Here is a 26030-nt window from a genome sequence, read left to right as displayed (position 1 = left end):
CTTCAGTCCCTTCGCCGTACAGGGTCGGGGGAGGGGCCAAAGGGGAGAGGAGGCAGCTCCAGGCCCAGGTTCTGTGAAAAGGTGATGCTTTATTATATAAAAACCTCCACCCACCCCCTTTCCCAGTCCCACGAGGCCACGCGTCAAGCAGACGTATCCGAGGCCAACTCTCTGGAAGGACAACCTGCCTTGTCTGAGGACGGCCGGTCTGGCGGGCGGGGCCTGGTCCGGTGGGCGGGGGCAGGGGCTGGGCGCCTTCACAGGGGGCGTCCTGGCGGTGGGCTGGGCCCGGAGACGCCCTGCGTGTCAGAAGGCCCAGTGTCGTAGCCCAGCTTCCTCATGTCCTTGGTCACCACGTTGAAGAGGAGAGTGACAAAGCCCTGAGAGCGGACGCGGGTCACTGGGAAGAGAAGGGCAGCATCAGCTGGGCTGCTTTGGGAGTCTCTCGGCCTCAGCGTTTTCTCCTGTAAAATGGGAATGACTGCCGGGCCCGTGCCCTTCCCTGGGAGGTGCTCTGGGGAAATGCCTGGGCCCTGCCCCTGCACCCCCTCTGCGTGCCTGGCGGGTCTCTGGCTTCCACCCTGTTGCGTGGGGGGTCTCCCCAGTCTCTCCCAGGCTCCAGCTTGCCTGTGGGGTGGGGGTGGGGTTGAGGGGATCAAGCTTTACCTTCCCGGCCTTCACCCTGAGCCACCACCTTGGGGTCTGTGTACTCGGGCCGCCGTCCCATGAACCAGCTGGAAGACAGGAGACCCTGGGTGAGCAGATCCTTTGCCTGGCCATCCCTCAGCCCTGAGACATGGGCTCTCCCCCTGCTGCAGAAACCAGCAGCCCTCCTCCAAGCCCTGTCCTTAGGGCTGGACCCTGGGCACAACCTTCCCACGCCACCTCCCTCTGCCTGGGAAGGTGAGTCTGGGTGCCATGTGTGGCTTCCAGCAGGCGTGTGGGGCTCTGTGCCCCACCCCTCCTCAGCTGGATGCCGGGCTTTCCTATCACAGTCACCCATGGCTTTGAGGGACATGTGGGGCTGGGGGTACGGTGGGAACCCAAGTGGAAATCCCAGAAAGAGGACGGCAGCATGATGTGACGCCCCCCGCCCCCCCCCCATATCTGGGAGTTCAGCATCCTTGGGGCGGGCAGAGGGGCCAGACCTGGGCTCTCCACTTTCCTCTCAATGGTGTGGGATCCCGCGCAAGTCACTTGCCATGTCTGAACCCTTGAACCCCAGTGCCTCTCACCTGTACCTAATGGTACCTAGCTCCCCAGGCTCTAGGTGAATGCACTCTGTCAACTACCATGAGAAACATTAGCCCTCCTATTTATGCCTCTTGCATAAATGCACCTGCCCCAAGGGTGGGCTTGCTTTGGGGTGACCGACACGATCACCTGACTCCGCAGTCACTGATGTGAGGGGTGCACACTCAGTGCCAGGGACCCTGCCATGCCCACTGTCCACCTGCCCCTCACAGGGGCCCTGGTCTGTAAACCCCCGACTGTCAGAGGCTAAGGGCGGTGTGGTGACATGCCCAAGGCTACAGGCAGGGAGGTGAGGCAGGGCCTCCCCTCCGTCCCAGTTCAGCCGGCCAGAGCCTCACCTCCAACACATGCATTCAGGCTGGGAAACCCTCCCGGGGCCCATTCCCGGCCGGGTGGGCCAGGTGTCCCATGCAGGAGCGCTTCCAGCCTGCGTTCTGGGGCCCGGCTGCTGGCAGGGGGGACCAGTGATGTAGCTGTGGGCGGTGGGCTCCCCACAGGGAAGGAGGCCCCTCTATCGGTCGAGGCCCAGGTTCCGGCATTCCCAGAGCAGGCTCTGCCCTGCCTCCCGCTACAGTGGCCTGCACTCCGCCCCAGCGAAGCCACCCTTCCCGAGCAACACCCCTCCAGCTCCAGCTGGAGTCACCCCTTGGCCCAGATCACCCCGACTGAGCCAGCCCTGGCCCCCAGCCCACCGGCTGCTGCCCAGGGGAGGAAGCAATGCCTGCCCCCTGCTGTCTGCTGCTCCAGTGACACCCAGTAAGGCGCTCACTGGCTCCCAGCTGAAAAAGAGAGAGAGAGAGAGAGAGAGAGAGAGAGAGAGAGAGAGAGAGAGAGAGAGATGGGAGGCGGACTGGGAAGCCAGGGTTCCAGCCAGGCCTGGATGGGCGTATCGCCACTTCTCTGTGCCTCAGTGTCTCCATCTGAGGAGTGGGGCTGTGCACCTCGCAGGCACGGGAAGCAGCCACCACGAGCGTGGCACACCCCAAGCACCCATACCCAGAGCTACCAGAGCCAGTGCGTTGCTTCCTCTCCTGAGGCGCAGGAGGGCAGATGGTTCAGGGTAGGTTTGAGCGCCCGTCCAGGCAAGGGCCTGAGGCAGGGAGGGCTGCAGGGGGCTGGAGGAACCAAGTCAGAGGGCACGTGCGGGCAGGGGAGAGGGCCCAAAGGCAGCAGGGCAGGAGAACGCAGGGCCTCGCAACATCCTAGCTGAAGTTAACGGTAAATGCAGAGATGTGCTCGAGTGGTTTCTAAAGCTGTTTTAGAAAACCATTTTTGTCGCTACGTGAAGACTAGATGGGAGGCGCTGTCATAGGCTGGATAATGGCCCCCAAGATATCAGGTCCTAATCCCTGGAACTTGCAAATGTGACCTTATTTGGGAAAAGGACCTTTGCACGTGAGATTAAGGTGAGGATCTTTAACGTGGGGAGACTGTCCTGGATTATCTGGATGGACCCTAAATGCCATCACCAGTGTCCTAAGAGATGCGGAGGGAGATGTGACACAGGGGAGGAGGTGACGTGTGAGGTCATACACGTGACTGCAGAGGACACTGGAGCGATGCAGCCGCAGCCACCAGGAGCGGGAAGGGGCTGGGAACAGATTGTCCTCTAGAGTCTTGGCGGGGGGTGGGGGGGGAGCGCGCCCTGCCGGGTACCTTGATCGCAGCCCAGTGATACTGACTTTGGACCATGAGAAAAAAATGTCTGTCATTTAAGCCTCGAGTTGGTGGTGATTGGTTACAGCAGCCCAGGAAACTAATACGGGGCTGAGTGGGCCAGGCCAGGCCAGGCCAGGCGGCCGCGGAGGCAGGAACGAGAAGTCTCCTGCGGGAGCAAAGGCCACTGGGAGCCAGTTACACGCCGGCCTCCACGCGCGCCGGGCCATGTCTGGGAAGATTTTGATCAAACCGCCTTCGCTAATCAGACCTTCCTCCGGTGTCTGCAGTCCAAGCACACGCGGCCTTGCCCAGAGGAGACGGTCCCCTGCCCCGAGCTGCTGTCCCTGGGGCACCGGCAGAAACTTCGCCTGCCGTGTGAGCCGTAAGGCCTAACTTCCTCAGCAACGAAACCCTTTCCTCAGAGGGCCCTGGCCCTGAGACCCAGGCTGCCCTCGGCGCGGCATGAACGCCCCGGCCCCGGGCAGCTGTGTGGGCTCAAAGCCCTTAACCTCCCGGGACCCGCCGATGGGCACCGCCCCCACCTTCCCGACGGTCCCACGGGGCGGGTGGCGTCCTCTCTAGCTTCCGCTGGCCCAGGGCACCGGCTAATAAGCCCCTTCCCGTCACGGTGGCCTCCCAGAGGGCAGGGGGCACCCCAGTTCACCCCTCCCCCGGGACCCAGAACTCAGGGAGGCCTCCCTGGCTCAGGTCCAGCGCCGTCCCTCTGCGCAGCAGGGCTCCGGCCAAGGCTCACCCCGATACCGGCCAGGCCTGCCGGGGGCTGCTCGTCGGCTGCCACCCGGGGAGCCAGACGGTCCTCCATCCCCCCACGTCGTCCTGCCTGTGAGCAGAGGGCCCAGGGCCCGCTCCTGGCTGAGCTGGCGGGGAGCAGGGGCGGCTGGCCGCCGCGCTAAGCTGACAGGAGCTTCTGGCCCTGACCTCGAGTCGGCCGGCCCTCCGAGCTTCGACGCGGAGGCGGTGAGGGGCAAGAGGCCTGGGCCCGGTCTCCCCCACATCCGTGCGCCAGCCCCCCTGCCTCCCGGGTGTCCCCCACCCCACCCCGCACCACCACTTACCAGCGACACCCCGTCCTTGCCGCTCCTCACACATGAAGCCCGTGGGCCTTGCACATGCGGTTTTCCTATGTCTGGAACATTCCTTCCCCACATCGCCCACCCTGGCCCTTACCTCTGCTCTAGTCTCTGCACAGATGTCACCCCCTTGAAGAGGCCCCGCTGTGAGGCATTTCCTGACGGAAACTGCCCACCAGGAGTATCGGTGCCGTTCTGTTCGGCTCTTACTGCTGTACCCTCCCGCGTCCTACCTTTTTAACGTCATATTATGCCACGAGCATTTCCCCATCTGCTCTGCTCTGACCAAAGGCTGTTAACGCGGCCCAGGGTAATGGCGCACGGCCTTACGCGGCTGGAACGGTGGCTGAAGGGAGCCCAGCGACCCCCGGAAACCACACAGCCCCCGCTTCCATTTGTCCCCAAAGACAGAGCAGCAGGAAGATGCGACGAGGTTGCCCGGCACAAGTGAGGGGGGGACCGTGACAGCCCTCCCTGCGCCCCCCCTACTTAGGTCAGAAGGAGGGGCTGGAGGCGACGCGTACGAAACTCACCTCGTAAACTTTTGCAGTTTAGACGTGGATTCTGGGACAAACATGGGGATGGTCCTTTTGTGCCTGAAACAAATGTTTTCACGGACACGTGTGCCGAGTCACAGAAGAGTGACGAACTTCCTGAGCCTCCCGAGAGCAGGAGCTGTCAGACGGGCGGTGCCAGGTCAGCGGCAAGGCCAACCCGTCCGGCTGGCAGGGGCCACACCCACCGGGCCCGGGCTGGGTGCTGAGCGCCGGGAGGCTGAGGCGGGGAGAGCGGGCCCGGCCTCTGGGAGGCCAGAGGCCCCGCGAGTCTTGTTTCTTTCAAAGGGTCAGGAGGATACAGAGGGGTACAGCCGTCCGGCCCGGGGTCCCGGCTCACGCGCCCCTCAGAGGCTCCGGCCTCCACACGTCCAAAGGTGCCGCCACCTCCACGGCCCAGTTTGGACGCCCTTCCTCCGGGAAGCCCCTGAGAATCCCCCCAACCTTCCCCGCCGTGGCCACCTGCCCCAGGCCTGCCCCTCACACCCCGTCCCCCACTCCTCTCCACACACCTCCCCTCACGTCTTGCACTTTCTGTCTCGGCAACGAGACTCCTCAGGGCATTTGGTGCCCGCCGTCCCTCCATCTTCCTCCACCATCTCCAGACAAACTCCCGTCCTCTGGGCCCCAGAACACGCTGTGTCCATACCCTGTCACCATGCTTAAGAACACGGTTGCTCCTCTCCGTCTGTGTCTACTAGTCTGGGGGCTTCCGAGCAAGGGCCCAGGTGGTCACACTAACGCCAGCAGGGCCGGGCACAGAAGGGGTATTAGCGAGAGCTCGCGGGACGCTGAGTGGCGCGGAAAGAGAGGCGTGGATGGAGTCAGAGCCGCAGCCCCAAACTGCCTGCGAACTCTGTCGCTGGGCCCAGCCCCTCGCAGGATATCCCCCGGTGCTTCCTGCCGGGGCCTCTGACACTCCCCCCACCCACCCGCTGTCTCGGGGTGGGGGTGGGGGGGGCAGCCCTAGCTTCACCCATGTGGGTCTCCTTCCAGATATGGGCCCTAACCCACAGCCCCCAAGCCGCGTTGCCCAGGCGCCTGGGGACCCCAGGGCATCCCCAGCCTAGAGGTGACATCCGTCCCAGGAAAAGGCCTGCTGGGGGTGCCCTGGTTCTCAGCCAGCACGGCCCAGCAAGGGAGGGACTGCGGCCCAGGGACCAGTCAGAGCCAGGACCTACCTGCCGGGCGACAAAGGCAAGTGCGCTGCCCCATAGCCTCGAACCACATCGTTCCCAAACACGTCTGGTCCATACACACTGAGCACGATCTGTGGCCCTTGGGAAGGACAAGACGAAAGGTCAGCAGGTGGCGAAACTGGGGCGGGGGGGGGGGGGGGGGGGGTGCCAGGCAGAGAACCCGGATGGTGCTCAAAGCCCCAGGGGCTGTGGCTGCGCAGAGGGCAGGAGTGGACACAGGTCCTGTCCCCTGGGTCCGTATATTCACCCTCTGAATGTAGGGATGAAATCACCGCCCCAGGCGACAGGTGAGGTGAGTGGGTGCGGCCCCCAGGCAATGACCTGCCTTCCCGGCCTCTCGGCTTCCTCCTAAGACAAGGAGAGTAGTGCCTGACACAGAAGAGCTCCGTGTTAGGGAGAGGTTCGTACCAAACAACGCGTGCCGAACATGGTACTTTGGTTTTACCCATTTTTTAAAAACTTTATACAAACGGAATCCTATAGTATGCGTATTGTTACTTAGCTTTTTCCTTTTTTTAATTATTTTTATTTATTCATTTATTTTATGTTTTATTTATTTTTGAGAGAGAGAGAGAGAGAGACAGATAGAGTGCGAGCAGGGGAGGGACAGAGAGGGAGACATAGAATCCAAAGCAGGCTCCAGGCTCCGAGTTGTCAGCACAGAACCCAATGCGGGGTTTGAGCCCATGAACCATGAGATCACGACCTGAGTGGAAGTCGGACGCTCAACCGACTGAACCACCCAGACGCCCCTCTTTTTTTTTTTTTTTTTTTTAATTTTAGAGAGAGACAGCATGAGCAGGGGAGAGGGCCAGAGGGAGAGAGAGAGACTCTTAAGCAGGCCCCACACTCAGCACCAAGCCCCATGCGGGACGCGATCCCACAACCCTGGGATCATGACATGAGCCAAAATCAAAAGTCAGACGCTCAACTGACTGAGCCGCCCAGGCGCCCCGGGACCCAGCTTCTTTATAATTCAACATCACGTTTGTGAGATTCTATCAAACTGTCATGTATGGGGTTTTGCTCGTTTTCAACGCTGGGTAACATTCTAGCTCCGGACAGAGAATGAGGACGTGGTTCACTCTAGTGCCGATGGACACGTGGGTGGCTTCTCCTTGGGGGACCCCCCAATGGGGAGACTATGCGCTCTCTGCTACTCTCGTCCAAGCTCCGGCCCCCTGTGCACGCACGTTTCTGCTGGGTACGTGTCCGGGGCGTCCCACGGGGTACGCACACACTCGGGCTGAAAAGAGAACGCGGGGCCGTCTCCCAAAGGGGTCCTGTCACCCACACACTCCCACCCGTGACTGGAGTTCCCTTCACACCACATGCTCATGAAGCTTAGGATCTTTCCTCCAGCATTCTCCCCTGAGCTATTCTGGTGCGTGGGCTGCGGCACCTCACGGTGGCTTTTAATTTTTAGTATTTATTTATGTTTTTTAGAGAGAAAGAACATGAGCAGGGGAGGGGCAGAGAGAGAGGGAGACACAGAAACCTAAATAGGCTCCAGGCTCCGAGGTGTCAGCACAGAGCCCCACGCGGGGCTCAAACTCACAAGCTGTGACATCATGACCTGAGCCCAAGTCAAAGGCTGAGACGGAGCCACCCAGGCGCCCCTCACGGTGGCTTTCATTTGCATTTTCCTTAGTTGTAATCTTTCTTACTAAAATAAAGCTGAGGCCCTGCTCCGTGTCTGGTCATTAGATGTCCCCTTTTGTGAAGTACCCGCTCAGCCTCATGCCCGTTTTTCTACCGGATGGATCTTTTTCTCATTGACGTGTAATGTGTACGTGTGTGAATTCTGCGGCCTGTCTTTTCGGGCCAATTGCTGTCTTCTGATGAATAGAATCCTTTAATTTGAATATGGCCAAGTCCCTGGATCTTTCCTTTAAAAAGTCCTTTGAAGGGGCGCCTGGGTGGCTCAGTCAGTTAAGCGTCTGACTTCAGCTCAGGTCATAATCTCACAGTTCATGAGCTCGAGCCTCGTGTGGGGCTCTGCTATCAGCTTGGAGCCCACTTCGGATCCTGTCCCCCTCTCTCTCTGCCCCTCCTCTGCTCGTTCTCTCTCCCCCTCTCTTTGAAAAAGTCTTCCCTTACCTGATCATGGCTCTAGCGTCCTAGGCTATCTTCCTGAAGCCTTACTACTTTGCTTTCACATTTCCATTTACACATCCACCTGGAGCTGACTTTTGTGTATGTGTGGTAGGATGCGGGGATCCGGTTTCTTTCCCTGTGCATATCTGACTGTCCCGGTACCTTTTATCAAAGACACCTGCTTTCCCCTCCTGCTCCACAGTGCCCTTTGTCACAAATCAACTGTCTACGTAGGCTTAGGTCTGTCTTGGGGCTCTCTTTGGATCTGTCTGTCTCTCCATGTGCCAGAACTACACTTAGTTATTCTGCTTTAAAATTAAATTGAAGCTTGATGTGTGGTGGAGCAAGTTATATTTTGATCTTGTAAGGAATTTCTTTTTAAAATGCCATTTTCGATTCACTTTTTATGCACGTATTTTAGTTATTTTTATACAGAAAGCCACTGGTTTTTGTGTGCCCATCTCATATCCAGCATCCATGGAAACTTATTAATTCTATAACTTCTCTGTAGGTCATTTTGCACATTCTTTAAAAAAATTTGTTTACGTTTATTTATTTGAGAGAGAAAGAGAGTGGGCAGGGGATGGACACAGAGAGAGAGAGAGAGAGAGAGAGGGAGATTGAGAATCCCAAGTAGGCTCTGCACTGTCAGTGTAGACCCTGATGCAGGGTTCAAGCTTATGAACCGTGAGATCATGACCTGAGCCTAAACCAAGAGTCAGATGCTCAACCGACTGAGCCACCCGGGCGCCCCCATTTTGCACACTCTACATACACAAGGTTACCTGTGAAAAACAATTTTGTTCTCCCTAATTCTTATGCCTTTTGTTTGTGATGGTGCCAGCAGGAAGGAAATTTCACTTAGGAGAGGTGATATTTGCTCTAAGTGTTTTATAGAGAACCTTCATCAGATTAAGAAAGTTTCCTTCTGTTCCTAGTTTGCTAAGTGTTTACCACGAATGGATGTCGAATTTTATCTTGGTTTCTTCATTTATAGGGATGATCGTGACTTTCCTTCTTTTTAAAGCAGTGAATCACACTGGTTGATTTCAGATGTTCCACGTACAAGCTTTGTATTTCTGGAATAAACCGTACTTGTTCAGGATGTATTATCCCCCTTCCATCCTGCTAGATTTGGCTTACGAATATTTCGTTTGGGACTTTTTGCCACCATGTTCAGGGTCTGGAATGATCTGGAGCTGAGCTGCTTCTCCCTTCCTCCCAGGGTGCAGCACCTCGAGGTCTCCATCCGAGTTGTAGGGATTTTTTTATTCTTGTGCCCCGAACCCAGTGCAGCTGTCAAAAGTCTCAGTCAGCCTCTCAGTCACCTCTGGTGGAGTCAGCAAATACTTGCAGGGGTGATGTGAGTGGGACCATGTCTCTAGATTTTGTTTTCTCCCGGCTCTTGGCCTGGTAAATCTCCAATACTTGGCCAGCTCCCTGAGGCCTTCAAAGAGTTGTGTTTGTTTTTGCTTCTTAGTAGTTTATCCACCTCTCCTAGCTTTCCTCAGCAGCAGGAGACTGCTCCATAATCCAGAGCCCCATTCCAGGAAGCCTATGGCATGGGGCGCCTGGGTGGCTCAGTTGGTTAAGTGTCCGACTTTGGCTCAGGTCGTGATCTCATGGTTCGTGGGTTCAGGCCCTACATCGGGCTCTGTGCTGACAGCTCAGAGCCTGGAGCTGCTTCAAATTCTGTGTCTCTCCCTCTTTCTGGCCCTCCCCCACTTGGGCTCTCTCTCTCTCAAAAATAAATTAACATTAAAAAAAAAAAAAAAAAAGCATCTATTGAAGCATCTTACTCATGGACAAAGACAAGATGCAGTCCAGGCAGCCCTGCTCCGGACCCTCTGTACCCAGTAAGCCTAGGCCCCAGGCCACACGAGGCAGAAAGGCCCAGACTATGAAATCAGATGGACCTGAAAGCCAGTCCACACTCAGCTCCTAGCTATAAAGTTGAAGGCAAATGACGTCACTTTCTGTGTCAGTTTCCTAATGTGGGAAAAGAAATGGAATGCAATCTGTCCACCACATAGGATTAGGAAGCTAGGAAAAGCACACATGGGGGGAGTATTCACAGCCCCTTTGGAGCGACCCCAGACTTTGCACACAGTAGGCGGTTATTAAGTGAGAGCGAATTCCAACTACTGGACAAGGCAGATCGTAAACACTGCAAGCAACGAGGGCGCTGGGAAGGAGGCCAGAGATGGCAGCGGGAAGGGGTGTCCCAGGCAGAGGGGACAGTACGAACCAAGCCTCGGAGAGGGGACTCGAGGGATGTGCACAGGAGGTGTGGACGGCTCCGGTCAGGAGCAGCACAAGACACGATCGCAAGCTGAGAGCCTCGCAGGCCAGACCGCCACAGCCATGGACACCAGGCTGTGCCCTTCCCAGCCCCAGAGCTGTCCAAGGCGCAGGCTGGGGCCTCACCCGATCGGCTCTGAGCTCCCCAAATGTCAACTGCACAGCATGTAGACGAACTGGGGTGGGGAAGTGGGGGGAAGCGGCCAGGTGTCAAGAGAGCCCACGGCAAGGCTGACATAAGGGTCCCGGAGGTGGGCAGTGAAGAGCCGAGAGCAGACAGTGGTGGCAGGATGAGGCCCGGACTGTCCTGGGGGCGCCTCCCCGTCCCGGTCCCCGCAGGGCCCCCAGGGACTCACAGCCGTAGGGGTTAGTGCTTTTAAAGGTGACGTCGATGGGGAAGTTCCACACCAGCGCCTGCCGCACGTCTTGGCTCTTGGATGTGATCTGTGAGATGCCCTCCTCCAGACCCTGTGAGCACAGAGACAGTGACAGCCCGAGCTCCAGCTGCCATGCACGCCCCCTACCTGGGTGGGTGGGCGGGAGGGCTGTGTCCTTCCCTTCTGCCCACATGCTAACTTCCCAACAACAGGGTCTGCGAGGTCACGGAGCAGCTCCTAGGTCTCTCCGGGTTTTATTTCGTTCGAGCTTGACGGCCTGGAGCCAACTGGGCGCAAGTTCTCCCCCCGCCAGCCCGAGGAACCGGCTCCGGCTGGCCGTCCCCTCGGATGTCACCGATTTCACCCCGACGCTTCCTGTCGGGGCACAAGTGCATGCAATTTTCCCCATCACCAGACAATCTTGCCCTCCTTCTTCCTCCACCCGTCAACCCGTTCGATGCTCTCTGCCAAGCAAAACTCCTTGAAAGGTCTGTCCGTTACTCCCTGGCTCCAGTTCCTTCTCTGCTTTTCTTTTGAGAACCGACTTCAATCTGGCTACAGGCTCCCACTCTACCAACGTGTTTTTGTGGCGTAGCACCAGTGACCCCAGCATTGCTGTATCTATGGACACTTCTCTGTCCTCAGTTCACCTGACCCAGTGGCAGCGCTGGACCCGGCCAATCGCTTCCTGACACACTCCCCCTGCATGGTTTCTGGGACACGGTACGTACGTATGTCTTTGGGTCTTTCCTCCTCACAGGAGGGGTGGTCCCCACTGTTGCTCTCAGCACTTGCTCCTTTCGTGTGGGAGCGTCCCAGGTCTCCGTGTTGGGACACTCCTCTAACCGGCCCTCGTGACCTCAGCCATCTCGGGGCCGCCAACGTGGTCTGGGTGTGGCTGATCCCCAGACCCGTGTCTCCAGCCCGGTCCTTGCCTCCGACCTGCAGATCAGCACGGCCCCACCCCCAATGCCCACCCGGCACCTCCGCCTGGATATCTAGTGGGAACCTCAACACTTGCCGGGCCGAGTTCTGGAAAGTTCTTCCAGATCTGCTCTCTCTAGTCTTCTCAATCGAATGGCAGCTGTGCTAAGTGCCCAGGCTAGAAAGCTTGGTGCTACTTTTAACTACTTTCTGTCATGCCCCACATCTGTCTGAGAGGAAACCCCGTTGTCTCCCGTCTTGTTCGACCACCTGTCATCACCCCCCCCCGTGCCGCGCCTTGTCCACGTGCCGTGTCTGCTCCTCTGTTTCTGGTAACCGTCCATGGCGTCCCTGCTTTGGCCCTTGCTCCCCTGTCTACTGGGAACACAGAAGCTGGAGGGAGCTTTGAAAAACACAAGACGGGTCACTTTCCCTCTGTTCTAGACTCTCTGAGGGGGTCCCAGGTCACCCCGAGTGAGGCTGTGGTCCTCACTCTGACTTACCGTGTCCTCCAAGGCCTGCCCCGTCTTCGACACCCCCTGCTTCATCCCCAGTCACTCCCCTTCCTGCTCATGCTCCTCACTGGCCTCCCTCCTGCTCCTCAAGCACGCCAGGCGCACCCCTGCCTCAGGGCCTGTGCACCGCTGCTCCTTCGGTCTGGAAAGTTCTTTCCACAGACTTCCGCATGGCTTATTCCCACACTTCCTTTGGGTCTTTACCCAAAGTTACCTTCTCAGGGAGGCCTTCCCTGGCCATCTGATCTAGATTCCAGCTTCTCTCTATCCTGCACACCTCCCTGCCCGACTACTTTCTCCTTGGCACTTTTCACTAGAACATACTAGAACACTAGTACTTAGTGTCTGTCTTGCCCCACAAGAATGGGCACTCAACAAAGTCTGGGACTCTTGTCTGGCTTCATTCACCCCTGTCTCCCCGTCACCCAGAAGGCTGCCAACAGTTATTCAGTTAGGGGGTTAACAGAAAGCAAGTATTGTCACCTCGCCGTGCAGAGGAGGAGACAGGCTCAGCGAGGCTTTGACAAGTGCTGCACACAGTAAAGTGTGGAGCGAGCCGACATGGTCGTCCCAGCCCATCTCCTGGTGGAGACAGACTGTTCCCAGGGAAGTCTTGCAAGGACAGCTTCTGTTCTGCCTCCTGACTCCCCAGAGTCCTCCCCATGAGCTAGGAGAGGCCAAGTGATGAAGGGACTTGCCCAGAGGCTCCACAGGGTGGCTACTTCCAGGCTGGCCCTCTGGGGCCTGCGTGCTTGCGCCACCCATACAGGCCTCCTTGCTGCCATGTGCAAGTTCCCGGGGTGAGGCTCGCGGGCAAGCGCAGCCTGGATCCGGGAGCCCGCCCGTGGCTGCGTCCTCCACTCCAGCTTTACCAGGAACAAAGTCGTGTTTTAGAACCCCCTGAACTCCGTGTCTACCTCTCAGTGCGTTCTGAACTGGGAGAGGGAGGGATGTACGATGGACACTTTGAGAAACCCCAACAGTCATGGGGGCTGTGAGTGAGGGAGGCCCAAGAGCCCAGCTTACCGCCGTGGGGGCCCAGTCCTGGCCATACACAAAGCAGTATTTGCAGTAGAGATCATCATACTCAGGAAACTGTGGAAACAAGCACACACAGGTTCTGTTTACAGGGACTCGTGGTGAAGCTACGTTGGCCAGGTAAGGGCAGGTAAGGCCATGTTGGCCAGGTAAGGGCAGCTGACGGGAGTTCTGAACACGGGGCACCTGGGGTGGCGTCTAAGAGACAGCCGGACGAGGAGTTCGGCAGAGGGGCCGGGGCCCGAGATGTGGGAGTCCAAGGGAGAGTCCCAGGCTGCTACTGCCCTCGAGCCTTTGCCCAGCCTCTGCCTTCCGTCTGACATGCCCTTCCCATTCCTTCATCTGGCAGACTCCTGTTCGTCCTTCAAAACTTACCTTCCAGAGAGCCTGCCCTAACCTCCAGGCTGTTTCAAGGGCCACCGCCTCGCGCTGCCAGCCCCTGTTCCTTCCTTCCGTCAAAGCTCTGATTGCCCGTGTTTATTTCTGCCAACCCCATCTGACTGTGAGCTGAGAACAAGAGTGATGACGTTGTGGTGTCCCCGATGCTTGGCACGAGGGTAGGCATAGAGAGGAGGTCTAAGGGAATGGTGAAGTGAAAGGTCTAAGAACCCGGATGCTAGCGGGACAGAGAGCAAACACAGGGCTGGAGCTCAAGGCCTGAAGAGCGGGTGGGGCCCACAACTGAGTGGGAGGCACAGTGGGGGTGGCAAGCGGGCTGACAGTAGAGGTAGTTGTGATGCTGCCCAGCCAAAGGCTCCTACAGGGACAGAAGAGGAGCAGACAGTCTTGGGCACTAGGACCAAGGCCGCCGGGTGGGTGCATGGGGGCATAATCCCAATGAAACAGGAAGGCAAGAGACACCTACTAAGAGATCGTGGCAGGGCTTTGCCCAAACCATCTCACTTAATCCTCACAAGGATATAATCAACGCCATCTTCCAACAGCCTGGAAGGGTAATGCAGCAAAGCTCTGGCACAAGACAGACCGGGCTCAAATCTCAGCCTTGCCACTGCCTTTGGGCAAGTGTTCCCCCATCTGTAAAATGGTGGTGTTAGTAATACCCACCTCCCAGGACTGTTGTGAGGACTGAATGAGCAGTGCTGGGCGCCAAGTGTGACACATAAGGAATACATGGTGCGTATATCTCTGTGCGTATATAAATATGACAAATGGTTCTCAAGTGTAGGGGGATGGAGGGTAGCGTCTCCTTCTGTCAGACTGGACAGACTCTCCCTGGATCTTTCCACCATCACCATCGTTGTATCGGATCGCCTAAACCACCTCCATTCTAATCCAAGTTTAAGGATTCGAGGGCTCAGAGTGCGGAGCACTTGAGGACCGAGGCCCTGCGTGCCGGTCGGGTCTCGGCTCGTCCCGTTACACCCGCGTTAGGCTCCTGCCCGTGACTCAACAGAGTGGACACGATCCGAACCAGGGGTCACAGGCTCGGCCGAGCGTGCCCTCGGTACCAGCTCAACCTCTCGAGGTCTGTTTCCACACGCGCACGTCGGGCGCGAAGACTCCGCCAAGCCTCTCAAGGGCTGGTTCCCCTCCCCCGTCTAACCCAGGAAGAGAGAGGCTCACAGGAACGACGCGCCTCTCCGGAGCCACACAGCAGCCCGGGAGATCGCGGCATAGGCCCCGGGGGGAGACAAGGGGAAGGCCGGGCAAGGTCCACGGCCGCTCACCTGGGCGCTCTCCACCTGCCCGTTGACCATGAGTAGGAAGACGCTGGGACCCGCGGCCGCCATGGCAGGCTGGGGGCGCCTGGAAACGACCCAGGCTGCTCGCCGGGTTGCTAAGAGGCGCCGGGTTGCCCTGGAAACAGACGGCGTGGCGCATGGGACACATTTCTTGGGAGCGGCACCTTCGCGGAGGCGAGCATGTGTGAGACAGTGCGCAGGCGCAGTCAGCGGCTGCTGGTGCGAGGGGCGGGGCTTTGGGGGGAGGGGCTCGGCAGTCCCACCCCTCTCCGGGGGGAGCCGGGACCGTCCACGCAGGCTGGGCGGGAGCGTGGGCCCGTTGTGTAGAATTCAGCCCCGCCGTCCGATCCGGTTACACCCGCAGGGAGTGTGTATCCACTCGGCCTCGGCGCTGCCCGCCCCAAAGCGCAGAGGCCCGCCCTGACTCAGGCGGGCCAGGAGCCAAGTGGTGCAGATGCTCTCCGCCACGAGATGTCGCTGTGGCGCTACCTGGAGGATGGCGGCCAGGGCGTGCGGAGGAGGGATCCTGATGCGCGACCACCGCGTGTCGCGTGTCGCAGGCAACGCTCGAAGGCCGCGAGTCAGACGAGGCTCGGGGCCGCCCGGGTTCTGGAGAGTCTCCAGCTGGGGCCCAGCAGCGCCCAGCGTCAGGTCAAGGGGATGCCCCTTTGGGGCTTTTGAGGTCCTCGCCCCCCAAGAAGTTGTGTAAACAAACTTGGGAGGGACCTCCAGAAAACTTTAGTCCAAGCCAAGGCTCCTCAATGTGAAGGGGGGAAACTGAGGGCCACGGAGGGGCAGCACCTGGCATCCCAGTCATCTGGCCGTAGGGGGAAGAGTGAGCCAGAACCCATGGCGCTGCCTGATTACTGTTCAAATAACAGTGACTCCCTGGCCGTCCTGCGTAGGTCATGGTTTCTGTTAACACAGCAATCCGATCCTTCTTAGCACCCACTGTGGTTTGTATTTGCACATTTATTACTTGCCTCCCCTCCTCTAGACAAGCCCGCCTGTTGCCTGAGACCAGGGGCCCCACTGATCCTGTGTTCTGGTTGCCTGGCACATAGGAAGCACTGGTAACATTGTTGGATGAAGGAATAATTGTGAATACATCTCAATTACTCAAAGAGGAAGCAGATCCAGAGAGGGGAGTTTGCTGGGAACAGTCACAGAGGCAGGTAAGTAGCCGGATCAGGGTTCAAACCCAGGACTTCACAGGCTAAAGATCCTCACTGCCTCCTCTGTCTGGTCCCAGGCGGGGCCCAACGGCGCTTCTTGGCCAGGGTGGGAAAAGTGGCATTAGAGACCTTATCTCTGATCCAGGAAATGAAGGGATGCACAGGCCTGTAGACTTCTGGGAGGCCAGGCCCCCAGCAGGGACCCCAGGTGATCGCCCCCTGTAGCAGCCAGCTGTTAGCTTGGAAGCAGACCAGGGGGCTCCCATCAGACACCTGTGCGGGAGAGGGAAGGAGGGGTCAAAGCCAGCAGGGACCCACTGACCACTCCCTGAGAGGCGAGCAGAGATACCTGATTAGGGGAGGGGGCGGGGGGAGGCAGCCAGGGTTCCCACCTCTGACAGGAGATGCTGGGGAGGCCAGATGGTTGGGGGCCCCAGTGCAACACACAGAGCTCAGAGCTCGGGTGGACTTGGTCATCCCCCCTCCCCCCATCGCTCACACCGTCTTGCCAGTTAAAATGCTTTCTCCCCCAAATTCTACCACTCTTGCCTGACCCTTTCCTCCTTGTGGCTCTTGAGGCTCAGTATTACACAAAAGTCAGTTTTTAACAAAACGCTTGTGTTTTGTCAGATAACCAGGGGCTTTCCAGCGGTTCAAAACCTGGCTATGTCAAAGGCTGTCCCACATTCAAGCAGGACCTAAAGGGGAAGTCTCCCCAGGGGGTGGGAAGCCCCTAATCAGGGGTGCACATTAGCTGCTTGCCTGGGTGTTATGGAATAGGAGACCCTGGGAGGATGGCCAGCCTGGCTCTACCGAGTCTGGAGGCATTAGGAGGGGCTGTAGGGGAGGGCACGTCTCGGGGCCTGCTTGGGCCCAGCTCGAATCCTTACCACCAGTTCAGAGGGGCCGGTGGGGGGCTTGGTGCACTGGGAGCCCTCAGGCAGGCTGGCCTCCGGGTCAGGACAGTCAGGGTGGAGGCGAAAGGCATCTTTGCAGGTGTGGATATGCAGTGGTCTCAGCGGGACACTGTGCAGCTCTCGGGGTGGGATGTAGGGATCTGCTGGGGGCGGGGGAGGGTGGGGGAGGGCTGCGATGGGCGGACCCTCAGCCAGGACTGATATCCAGCAGGTTTGCACCAGCCCTGCCCTGCCGGTTGGCACACCGCAGAGTTTCCCTCCCTGCCCCAAGTCTCCCTGCCCTGAACCCAGTCCTGAGCTTCCAGTCCTCCCTGACGCTCCTCACCTCCACCTCCCTCTGCTATGGCTCCATCCTCCCCTGCATTCTCACGGTGCTCCCAGGGAAGCTTTAAGCCTGGGGAGGAGGCTAGGAGCGTGCCCAGGGCCAGCCTTTGGGGCTGGGAGCTGACTCAGGCATAGTGGAGCGTCCCTGCTCACCCTCTCCCCTGCATGCTGGCATCTTTGGTGCTGACCATTGGCTGGCCAGAGCCAGGCTGTTCTCCGGGCTCGGGGACTGTGGGGATTAGTGCCCCCGCAGGTGCCCCAATCTCCACCTTGGCTGTCTGCCTCGCCCGGTCCAGCGCCCCCTGCTGCCCTCAACCGTCCCAGGCACCTCTCCCATCCTACCGATATCAGCCTCAAACCCTTGGGCCCATCAGAGCAGCCGTGGGAGGAAAGGTTGGGGCCGGGTGGCCAGAGGGACCGGCTGCACGGCGCTGCTGAGAGGTGGTGGCCTTGCCAGTCGAGCCAGGGCCAGGCCACCGGACGCAGAGCCCTCACTCCCTCCTGGGGACAGGAGCAGCTCCTCTACACGGGAAATGCTCTTGCAACTGTCCAGCACCAGGCGGTCTGGGCCCAGGGTCACTCTGAACTGGGACCGAGGCCCGCTGTAGAGATCAGGAGGTAGTGAGCCTGGGGGCCTCCCCTCTGGAGCCCCTCTCCACCACCCTCCCGGGCCCTGCACCCACCTGCCAAAGCAGCTGGCTCCTGCGAGCACCCACTCTTGGGAGATGAGGGCCCCCTCGCAGCAGTAGCGGGCATCCAGGAAGATGCTTGCCTGCCAAGGCCACGCGGCCGGGCCCTTCCTGCTGTTGGCCTCCGCCGGCCTGATTCCCGCACCTCAGGAAATGAGGCCTCACAGCTCCGCTCCGGGACCCCCACACCCCGGGGGGGGGGGGGGGTCTGGCGTTCATTTCTTTCCTGTCTGACCCGCCGCCTTTCCATCCAGGCCCCTGCTAACCTCTGCAGCCCCAGATCCGACCTCTCGCCCCCTCCCGCCCGAGGCCAGGCTGCCTGCGATGCGATCCTGTGTGAGCTGGAGAAAGCTACCTAACCTCTCAGGGTCTCGGTTTCCTAGTTCCACCCCGAGGGGTCTTGTGAGGATTAGAGGGAGTAATGTAGGTCAGAGACTGGGCACATCATCTCCGCCCTGCCCACCGAGAGAACTCCTATTCAGCCTTCAAAGCCCACTTTTGTGAAGTCTTCTTTGCATGCCTGTCCCCAGCCCCTCCCTATCTTCCCTGTGGGGAAGCTTGCCTCACCTTCCTGCCCAGAAGCTCAGTGTAGGTGGGTATTCAGCTCTGCTTGCTTTTCTCTCAAGATGGGGAGCTCACTCATTGCTAAGGCAGCTGGGCCTCATTTAGGTGCCTTCACCCTGTCCATGTGGTTTGACCCTCAGGATCTTCAAAGGTCAGGCCCCATCCACGTGGAGCTCCTCCCTGGAGGCTACACACCCCCCACTGCCTGTCCCCATGTCTGTCCTGCACCCGAGTTCCTGTTACTCGAACCCAAGTCTGGGTCGGCAGTTTTAAGAGAACCTGGACTCTCAGCCCTCCAGGGATGGGTGCCCCCCACCCCCCGCGGAGGCCACCTCCTTCACCCTCTATCCCCAGCCCCCTTCCCGCAGCCTCTTACCAGACAGGAGCAGCAGCACCGGGAACATTTGCATAGCGGGCCCCGGGTCTTGTCCCCACCAGGTCTGGCCTCCTCCCCGCCAGCCCAGGACATTTAACGTCTCCGGCGTCCCCTCCCCACCACCCACACAAGGCCCACGTCACCAGGCAAGGGGGAACTGGCCTGGGAAAGAGGAAGCGGCCATGGCAGGACTGGCAGGGGGCGGGCGTCCTGGCGACAGACCTAGGCCCATCCTGGTGACCGCAGCAGGGACTCACATCCCGCCCTGCCTCCGGTCTCAGGTGACAGGTGGAGAGGGCAGCTGGCCCGAACCCACAGCAGCACTGATAATCCCAACCCCCCCTCTGTTGATGCCCCAGCGAGCTCTGGGGCTCCCACACCGAGGGTCTTTGCTGCCTGAAAGCTCCTTACTGAACCTCAAGATCCAGATCAATGTCCCCTCCTTCAGCCTGCCTTTCTTTTGTCCCCCTGCCCCATGTTGGTCCAGGGGCTTTCTCTGGACCTCTCAGCCCCCCCCCCCCCCAGTCACAGCCCCACCCCGAAAAAGCTGTGGTCTGACCCGGACTCCCAGACCACACTGAGAACTCTGTGAGTGCCCGTGGAGAGAGGGCACATTGGAGCCACTTACGAATTGCTTGTGGAATGACTGCATGAGTGAGTGAATGGGTGGGAGTCTTTGGGGGATACTGGAGGGGGTAGGGCTGGAGCCTTAAGGTTCCAGCCGCAGCAGGGAGGTGTAGATTCAGGAAGGGGGAGAAGAAGACTCGGGGACCCCAACCTCCAGCAGCATGACAGAATAATCGGGTCTGGGGCAGAGCCCGACATAGAACAAAGGGCCCTCAGTTTCCGTCTCCAGCCTGTCTCCGCTTTTCAGTGTGACCCCGGGCAAGTCATTGCCTTACTCAGGATCTCAGTGTTTGCATTAGTAAGAGAGGGGCAATGCCTGGACTATCTCGTTCTCCTGTTGAGTCATGGGAAGGGCTGGGGGGGGGGGTGGCTTCCTGGCCCCTCCAAATCAACCTCCGCGACTGGGGCATGCCCTCTTAACCCCTGATGTTCAAAGGAGGAAGTGCGTGGAGTGGCTGCTTCCAGAGTTAACCAGCAGAAGGAGCTGTGGAGAAATGTGTCACACAGTCTTGGGTTCTAATCCAGACCCTGCCCCTTAGTAGCTGTGTGAACCTGGGCTGGGTGCTTAAGTTTTCTGAGCCTCAGCTTTCCAGGCACACCTGTCTAGTGGGGCTCAGTAAATGGTAGCAAGGGTCTCCACTGTGAGGATGGGGATGTGATTGGAGTCCAGGTCGCTGGTAGACAAATGGAATTGCTGGCCAAATTCTGGAAAACACTGTACGTCTTTTTTTTTCCTCTTATGTTTATTTATTTTTAAGAGAGAAAGAGAGAGAGAGAGACAGAGAGACAGAGCATGAGCAGGGATGGGGCAGGGAGAGAGGGAGACACAGAATGTGAAGCAGTGTCCAGGCTCTGAGCTGTCAGCACAGAGCCCGACGCAGGGCTCGAACTCACGAACCGTGAGATGGTGACCCGAGCTGAAGTCAGATGCTTAACCGACTAAGCCACCCCCGTACCCCAAAACACTGTAAGTCTTTAAAAACCATTCATCTGTGGGGTGCCTCGGTGGCGCCTCTCTGTCTCAAAGATAAATAAACATTAAAAAAATGTTTAAAAAACACATTCGTCTTTAGGGGCACCCGGATGGCTCAGTCGGTTGAGCGTCCCACTCCTGATCTCAGCTCAGGTCTTGATCTCGGGGTCGTGAGTTCAAGCCCTGCGTTGGGCTCCACAAATGGGCATGAAGCCTACTTAAACAGAAAACCATTCATCTTTAATCCGGAGGAAATAAACACGTTGGCCGAAGCGAGGCAAGTTACATGAAGCATGTTCACATGTCGGGCACATGACACGTAGGCCACATGTAACAGAAAACTCATTTGGGGCTTACATACATGGAGGTCATTGGTCTCAAACATACAGTCCAGAACTGACAGGGCGGCTCGGCTATGCCATCAGGGACCCAGGCTCCTTCTATCTTCCTGCTCCACGTTCTTAACATGTGGCTTTTGTCCTCATAACCACAAGGTGGCTGATTCCGCTTCGTTCCGGCGAGACTTTGTGTAGGATGTGACATCCCATACAAACCACTGATTGGAGGAGGGCTTTCGGACACAACCCGTTAGCCAGAACTACTTGACAGGGCGTGTCTAGCTGCAAGGGAGTCTGGGAGCTTGAGCGTTTTTCTGTCCAGGCTGCCCAGGATAGGACAGCAAGGGACAGGGCAGTTAGAATGAGCGTCGCATTAGCCAATTCTTCAATCCCAGGGTTGCTTCTGTTGATCTTAAGCGTATCTCCACATCTAGCTTTTGTTTTCCTCCGTTGAGAGACACGACCGCCAGAAGTATTTCTTTGCTTCAGGAGAACATGATCGTGTGGGCATGGAAATAAGGGAGTAACGGATCAAGCTTTGCCTCAGGCAGTTGTTGTGGATGGGGTGGTATTTGGAACATGGACTAACTCTTGTGGCGTGGGCACCCACTGATGCAATCAGATGCCCAGTAGCTCAGAACATGCTCGACCAATCTGCGTGGACACCTGTTGATGGGCCGGATTGCCTCACGCCGGCAGAATGCCGGCCCCCGCGGTAGGTGTTTCGATCCACGGGTGCCTCAACTTCCACAGCTGGAAAATCCTGTCCTGTTGGGTGAATTTTCAGATGACACTACGTCGGTCAAAGAAAGCCTTGTGGCTCTTGACGTGTAATCCCTGGCCTGTGGGGCATGGGTGGGTCAGGGTCATGGGTGGGTCAGGGGTCATGGGTGGGTCGGGGGTCAGGGGTGGGTCAGGGGTGGCATGCCCGTGGCCTGACTGGCTTGTGGGAGGGGGTGCAGGTGCCGGTTGCTCCTCATGATCCTTCCCTGCCTCCTCGGAGTTCCAGCCCAGGAGGGAGATGGGTGGTGAAGGGAAGGGAGAGAGGTGATCTCCCCAGGAGATGGTGGGGACGCTCTCTGGCGAGAGAGGCTGCTGCGGACTTAGAGAATCTAGGATGATTTTTTATTTTTTAAAGTTTATTTTGAGAGAGAGGGAGAGAGCGAGAGAGAGAGAGAGAGAGAGTGCACATGCACGCACCGGCAGGGGAGGGGCAGAGTCAGAGAGAGAGAATGTCAAGGAGGCTCAGTGCTGTCGGTGCAGAGCCCGACGCGGGGCTCTATCCCACGACCCGTGAGATTATGACCTGAGCTGAAATCAAGAGTTAGATGCTCAACTGACTGAGCCCCCCAGGCACCCCTAGTATGGTGTTATTTATTTAATTCATATAGGAATAGAATTTAGTGGTTTTTGTTTTCAGGGATAGAATTTAGTGACTTGTCGCTTACATATAATACTCAGTGCTCATCCCAGCAAGTGCCCTCCCTAATCCCCCTCACCCCTTTAGCCCTTCCCCCCACCCAACACCCCGCCAGCAACCCTCAGTTTGTTCTCTGTATTTAAGAGTCTCCTATGGTTTGCCTCCCTCTCTGTTTTTATCTTATTTTTGCTTCCCTTCCCTCGTGTTCATTTGTTTGGTGTCTTCAATTCCACATATGAGTGAAGTCATGATATCTGTCTTTCTCTGACTGATTTCGCTTCGCGTGATACCCTCTGGTTCCATCCACGTAGTTGCAAATGGCAAGATTTCATTCTTTTTCATCACCGAGTAATGCTCCATCGTATGTATATACCACATCTTCCTTATCCATTCATCAGTCAATGGACATTTGGGCTCTTTCCATGCTTCGGCTATTGTAGATAGTGCTGCTATAAACTTTGGGGTGCATGTGACCCTTCAAATTAGCATTTTTGTATCCTTTGGATAAATACCTAGTAGGGCAATTGCTGGGTCGTAGGGTAGTTCTATTTTTAATGTTTTGAGGAACCTCCATACTGTTTTCCAGAGTGGCTACACCGGTTTGCATTCCCAGATGTCACTTAAAAAAAAAAAAAAAACTTTCTTATTGTTTATTTATTTTTGAGAGAGAGACAGAGTTCGAGAGGGGAAGGGGCAGAGAGAGAGGGAGACATGGAACCCGAAGCAGGCTCCAGGCTCCGAGCTGTGAGCACAGAGCCCTATGCAGGGCTTGAACTCATGAAATGCGAGATCATGACCCGAGCTGAAATCGGACGTTTAACCGACTGAGCCCTCCAGGCGCCCTCCCCACCAGATGTCACTTTTATTTATTTATTTATTTTTAACGTTTATTTATTTTTGAGACAGAGACAGAGCATGAACGGGGGAGGGTCAGAGAGAGGGAGACACAGAATCTGAAACAGGCTCCAGGCTCTGAGCTGTTAGCACAGAGCCCGATGTGGGGCTCGAACTCACGGACCATGAGATCATGACCTGAGCCAAAGTCGGCTGCTTAACCGACTGAGCCACCCAGGCGCCCCCAGATGTCACTTTTAAATGGACCGAAGTCACCCAGGCTGGGAAAAGGGACAACAGAAGGATGATTTTTTTTTTAAGTGTCCCAGATGACAAATCCATGTAAGTGTCTCCATGTGGTGCTTGAGAAGAATCCAAGTGGAGATTACATTGTTTAAGTGACTTCCTCTACTTGATGAAAATTCGTGATTTCAAAACATGCTGTCATAGGGGTGCCTGGGTGGTTCAGTCGGTTGACTGTCTGACTCTTGACTTTGGCTCAGGTTATGATCTCACCATTTATGGGTTTGAGCCCTGCATGAGGCTCTGCACCGACAGTATGGAGCCTGCTTGGGATTTCTCTCTCTCTCTCTCTCTCTCTCTCTCTCTCTCTCTCTCTCTCTGCCCCTCCCCTGCTCACTTGCTCTCTCTCTAAAGAAGTAAACTTTAAAAAAATAAAATAAAACAACATTGTCTAAAAAAATGCTGCTGCGGGGGCATCTGGCTAGCTCTGTTGGTGGAACGTGCAACTTTTGATCTTGGGGTTTTGAGTTCAAGCCATTGGGTGTAGAGATTACTTAAAAATAAAATCTTTAGGGATGCTTGGGCGGCTCAGTTGGTTGGGCCTCCGACTTCGGCTCAGGTCATGGGATCTCACTGTCTGTGGGTTCGAGCCCCACGTCGGGCTCTGTGCTGTCAGCTCAGAGCCTGGAACCTGCTTCGGATTCTGTGTCTTCTTCTCTTTCTGCCCCTCCCCTGCTCATCTGACGGTTCTAGAGTGTTTCTTCCTCATAGCTATGAAATGTTTCCCCTCTGAGAAATGGTGGGGTGGATGGGGTTCCTGGTGCCACATTTTTGGGGTGGTAGATATTGCAGAGTGCTTTCCCATCCGTTCAGCTGCATGGCCCCCCACAATAGCTGCAGAGGTGGAAGGTAACAGCTCCCCCACGGGGGACGAAGCCAAGAGGCTCAGAGCTGGACGGGACCTCTCCAAATTGCACGGCAAGGTGGTAGTGGGCGGGGCTAGAATCCAGGTCGGCTTCTGGCTGGCTCCTGCAGGGGCGTGGCCTCGGTGGGGGGTGGGGGTAGAAGGAATGAACACCGAGATGAGTAAACGGATGTTCACAACAGTGTGAGGCAGGGATAAGTGCTAGGAGGAAGAAATAAAACAGTGCAAAGGACTGGAGAGTGATGGGGGTTATTGTAGGTGGGTGCCCAGGGAAGACCTCTTAGAGGAGGAGAGTTTGAGCAAAATCCCAAGAGAAGTGAAGGGGTGAGTCACGCGAGGACCTGGGGTTGAGCACTTCCAGAAGAAGCCCAGTCAGTGCAAAGGTCCGGAGGTGGAGTTTGCTGGAGGAACAGAGAGGCAGACTGGAGCCCGCTCGCACTGACTTGCACTGACTCACAAAGACAGCTGTGCCCAACTTTGCCTTCGGTGATGTCACATCGGTAGCTTGAACTCAGCCACAGAGGGAGCATTTACACCACAGAAATTGGTAAATGCTCAACTCGGGGCTTTTGAGTTTTTATATTTGATTGTTTTTCGGAGAGCCACCCTCAGCAGCCCGGCACTGGGGGCAGGAGATGGGTTTGGAGAGCTCACCAGGGCCTCACGGCAGTGGAGGGTTTTGAGCCAAGGAAGGATGTGAAATGACTTGGGTTTTAACAGAGTTTCCGGCCACCATGTGGGGAAGAGACCATGGGCCTTGGGGGTCGGGGGTCAGGGGGTCTGGGAGGCCAGTGAGGGGGCAGATGTGAACCCAGAAAGGATTGCCAGATTTAGCAAATGAAAATACACAACCGCCGGCCTCAGGGAAGCTGATCCCTACACCTCCCTTCCGTTCTTCACGAGTGGGGCGTGCGGGGCCAGGTGAGGGACTTGACCTATGGGAGCAGGAAGCTACTGCAGGGACACGATCTGATCTGTGTTTCCCAAAACCTCCCTCTGGCTGCTGTGCAGAGACTAGGGTCCAGGAGCAGGAGAGGGAGCCCAGGGGACAATGCAACAGGATATGATGGTGGCCGGGACTAGGCCGTGAGCCGGGAGGATGGTGCTTCTCCAACTCGGGCTCCCCTAGTCACTCTGCTCCAGCTCCAGGGACACTCCTGCCTCAGGGCCTTTGCACCTGCTGTTCCCTCTGCCTGGACTGCTCTCCCATCAAATCTCCACAGGGGATTCCTTCCTCTCCTCCTTCAAATCCTTGCTGCAATGTCACTATCTCTGTCTGGCCTTCCCTGACCATCCTGTTTACAATAACACCCCCCTCCCTGCCCCCCCCCCCCGCCCCCACATTACTTCCTACTGCTGCCCCCTGCTGCCCACTGCTTTATTTTTCCGCATGGTGCTTATCACTTTCTAAGACCAGTGTAATTGAGTTGATTTGTTCTGCTGCTCTCTTTCAGCCAAAATCTGAATTCCTCAACTGCAGAGACTTCTGTCTGTCTCACGGCCGAATCCCCAGAACCAGGAACGGCGTCTGGCACACGGTAGGTGCTCCACACCATTTAATCAGTGACTGGATGTTCGCATTTGGGCCTGTTGGAGGTTGTAGATTGGAGGCGTAGATCGGGGGCGGGGGGCGACTCCCAGGTGCCTGCCCTGGATGGAGGTGCCGTTTGCTGAGATGAGGGGCCTCAGGGTGGGGAGCTGGTGAGCGTGGTATTAGTCACAGGAATTGGAGGGCTTGTGGGGGGTCCGCGGGGAGATGTCTGGGGAGCACTGGCTGTCGGGACCTGGAGCTCGGGGAGAGGGCCGGGCTGGAGCAGGGCTGAAAGCGGTCCGTGCAAAGCTCAGGGAGGAACAGAGCGAGGAGGGGACAGGGGCCGGGCCAAGCCCCAAGATACAAACATTCCAGAGAAGGG

At 57.4% G+C, this 26030-nt stretch overlaps 2 protein-coding genes across 5 annotated transcripts; both read right to left on the bottom strand.

Annotated features, from left to right (window-relative positions):
* Positions 1-69: 69 nt before the first annotated feature.
* Positions 70-15645, bottom strand: B9D1 (B9 domain containing 1). Its single transcript, XM_015079610.3, has 7 exons — positions 14698-15645; positions 12998-13066; positions 10512-10623; positions 5740-5836; positions 4538-4600; positions 667-734; positions 70-400 (listed from the first exon to the last, which is right to left on the bottom strand). Exons 1-7 carry the CDS (start codon positions 14758-14760, stop codon positions 258-260), a joined length of 615 nt encoding a protein of 204 aa, XP_014935096.2. The 5' UTR covers positions 14761-15645; the 3' UTR covers positions 70-257.
* Positions 15646-15691: 46 nt separating this feature from the next.
* On the bottom strand, positions 15692-18896 carry LOC106981452 (serine protease 33-like). Of its 4 annotated transcripts, XR_003416570.2 has the most exons (5): positions 18758-18896; positions 17812-18497; positions 17471-17730; positions 16778-16944; positions 15692-16160 (listed from the first exon to the last, which is right to left on the bottom strand). XR_003416570.2 is itself a non-coding variant. In XM_053212530.1 (3 exons), the coding sequence occupies exons 1-3, from the start codon at positions 18789-18791 to the stop codon at positions 17499-17501; spliced, it is 417 nt and encodes a 138-aa protein (XP_053068505.1). In that variant the 5' UTR covers positions 18792-18891; the 3' UTR covers positions 16956-17498. The 4 variants fall into 4 exon arrangements, 1 of the variants encoding a protein (XP_053068505.1); XR_003416572.2 differs by lacking the exon at positions 17812-18497 and having other exon boundaries at positions 18758-18892; XR_008294346.1 differs by lacking the exon at positions 18758-18896 and having other exon boundaries at positions 17812-18751.
* Between the last annotated feature and the right edge of the window lie 7134 nt (positions 18897-26030).

Source organism: Acinonyx jubatus, chromosome E1, assembly GCF_027475565.1.
Source record: "Acinonyx jubatus isolate Ajub_Pintada_27869175 chromosome E1, VMU_Ajub_asm_v1.0, whole genome shotgun sequence".
Taxonomy (NCBI): Eukaryota; Metazoa; Chordata; class Mammalia; order Carnivora; family Felidae; genus Acinonyx; species Acinonyx jubatus.
Note: the sequence above shows the minus strand (reverse complement) of the source record. Positions and strands in the feature narration are given on the sequence as shown.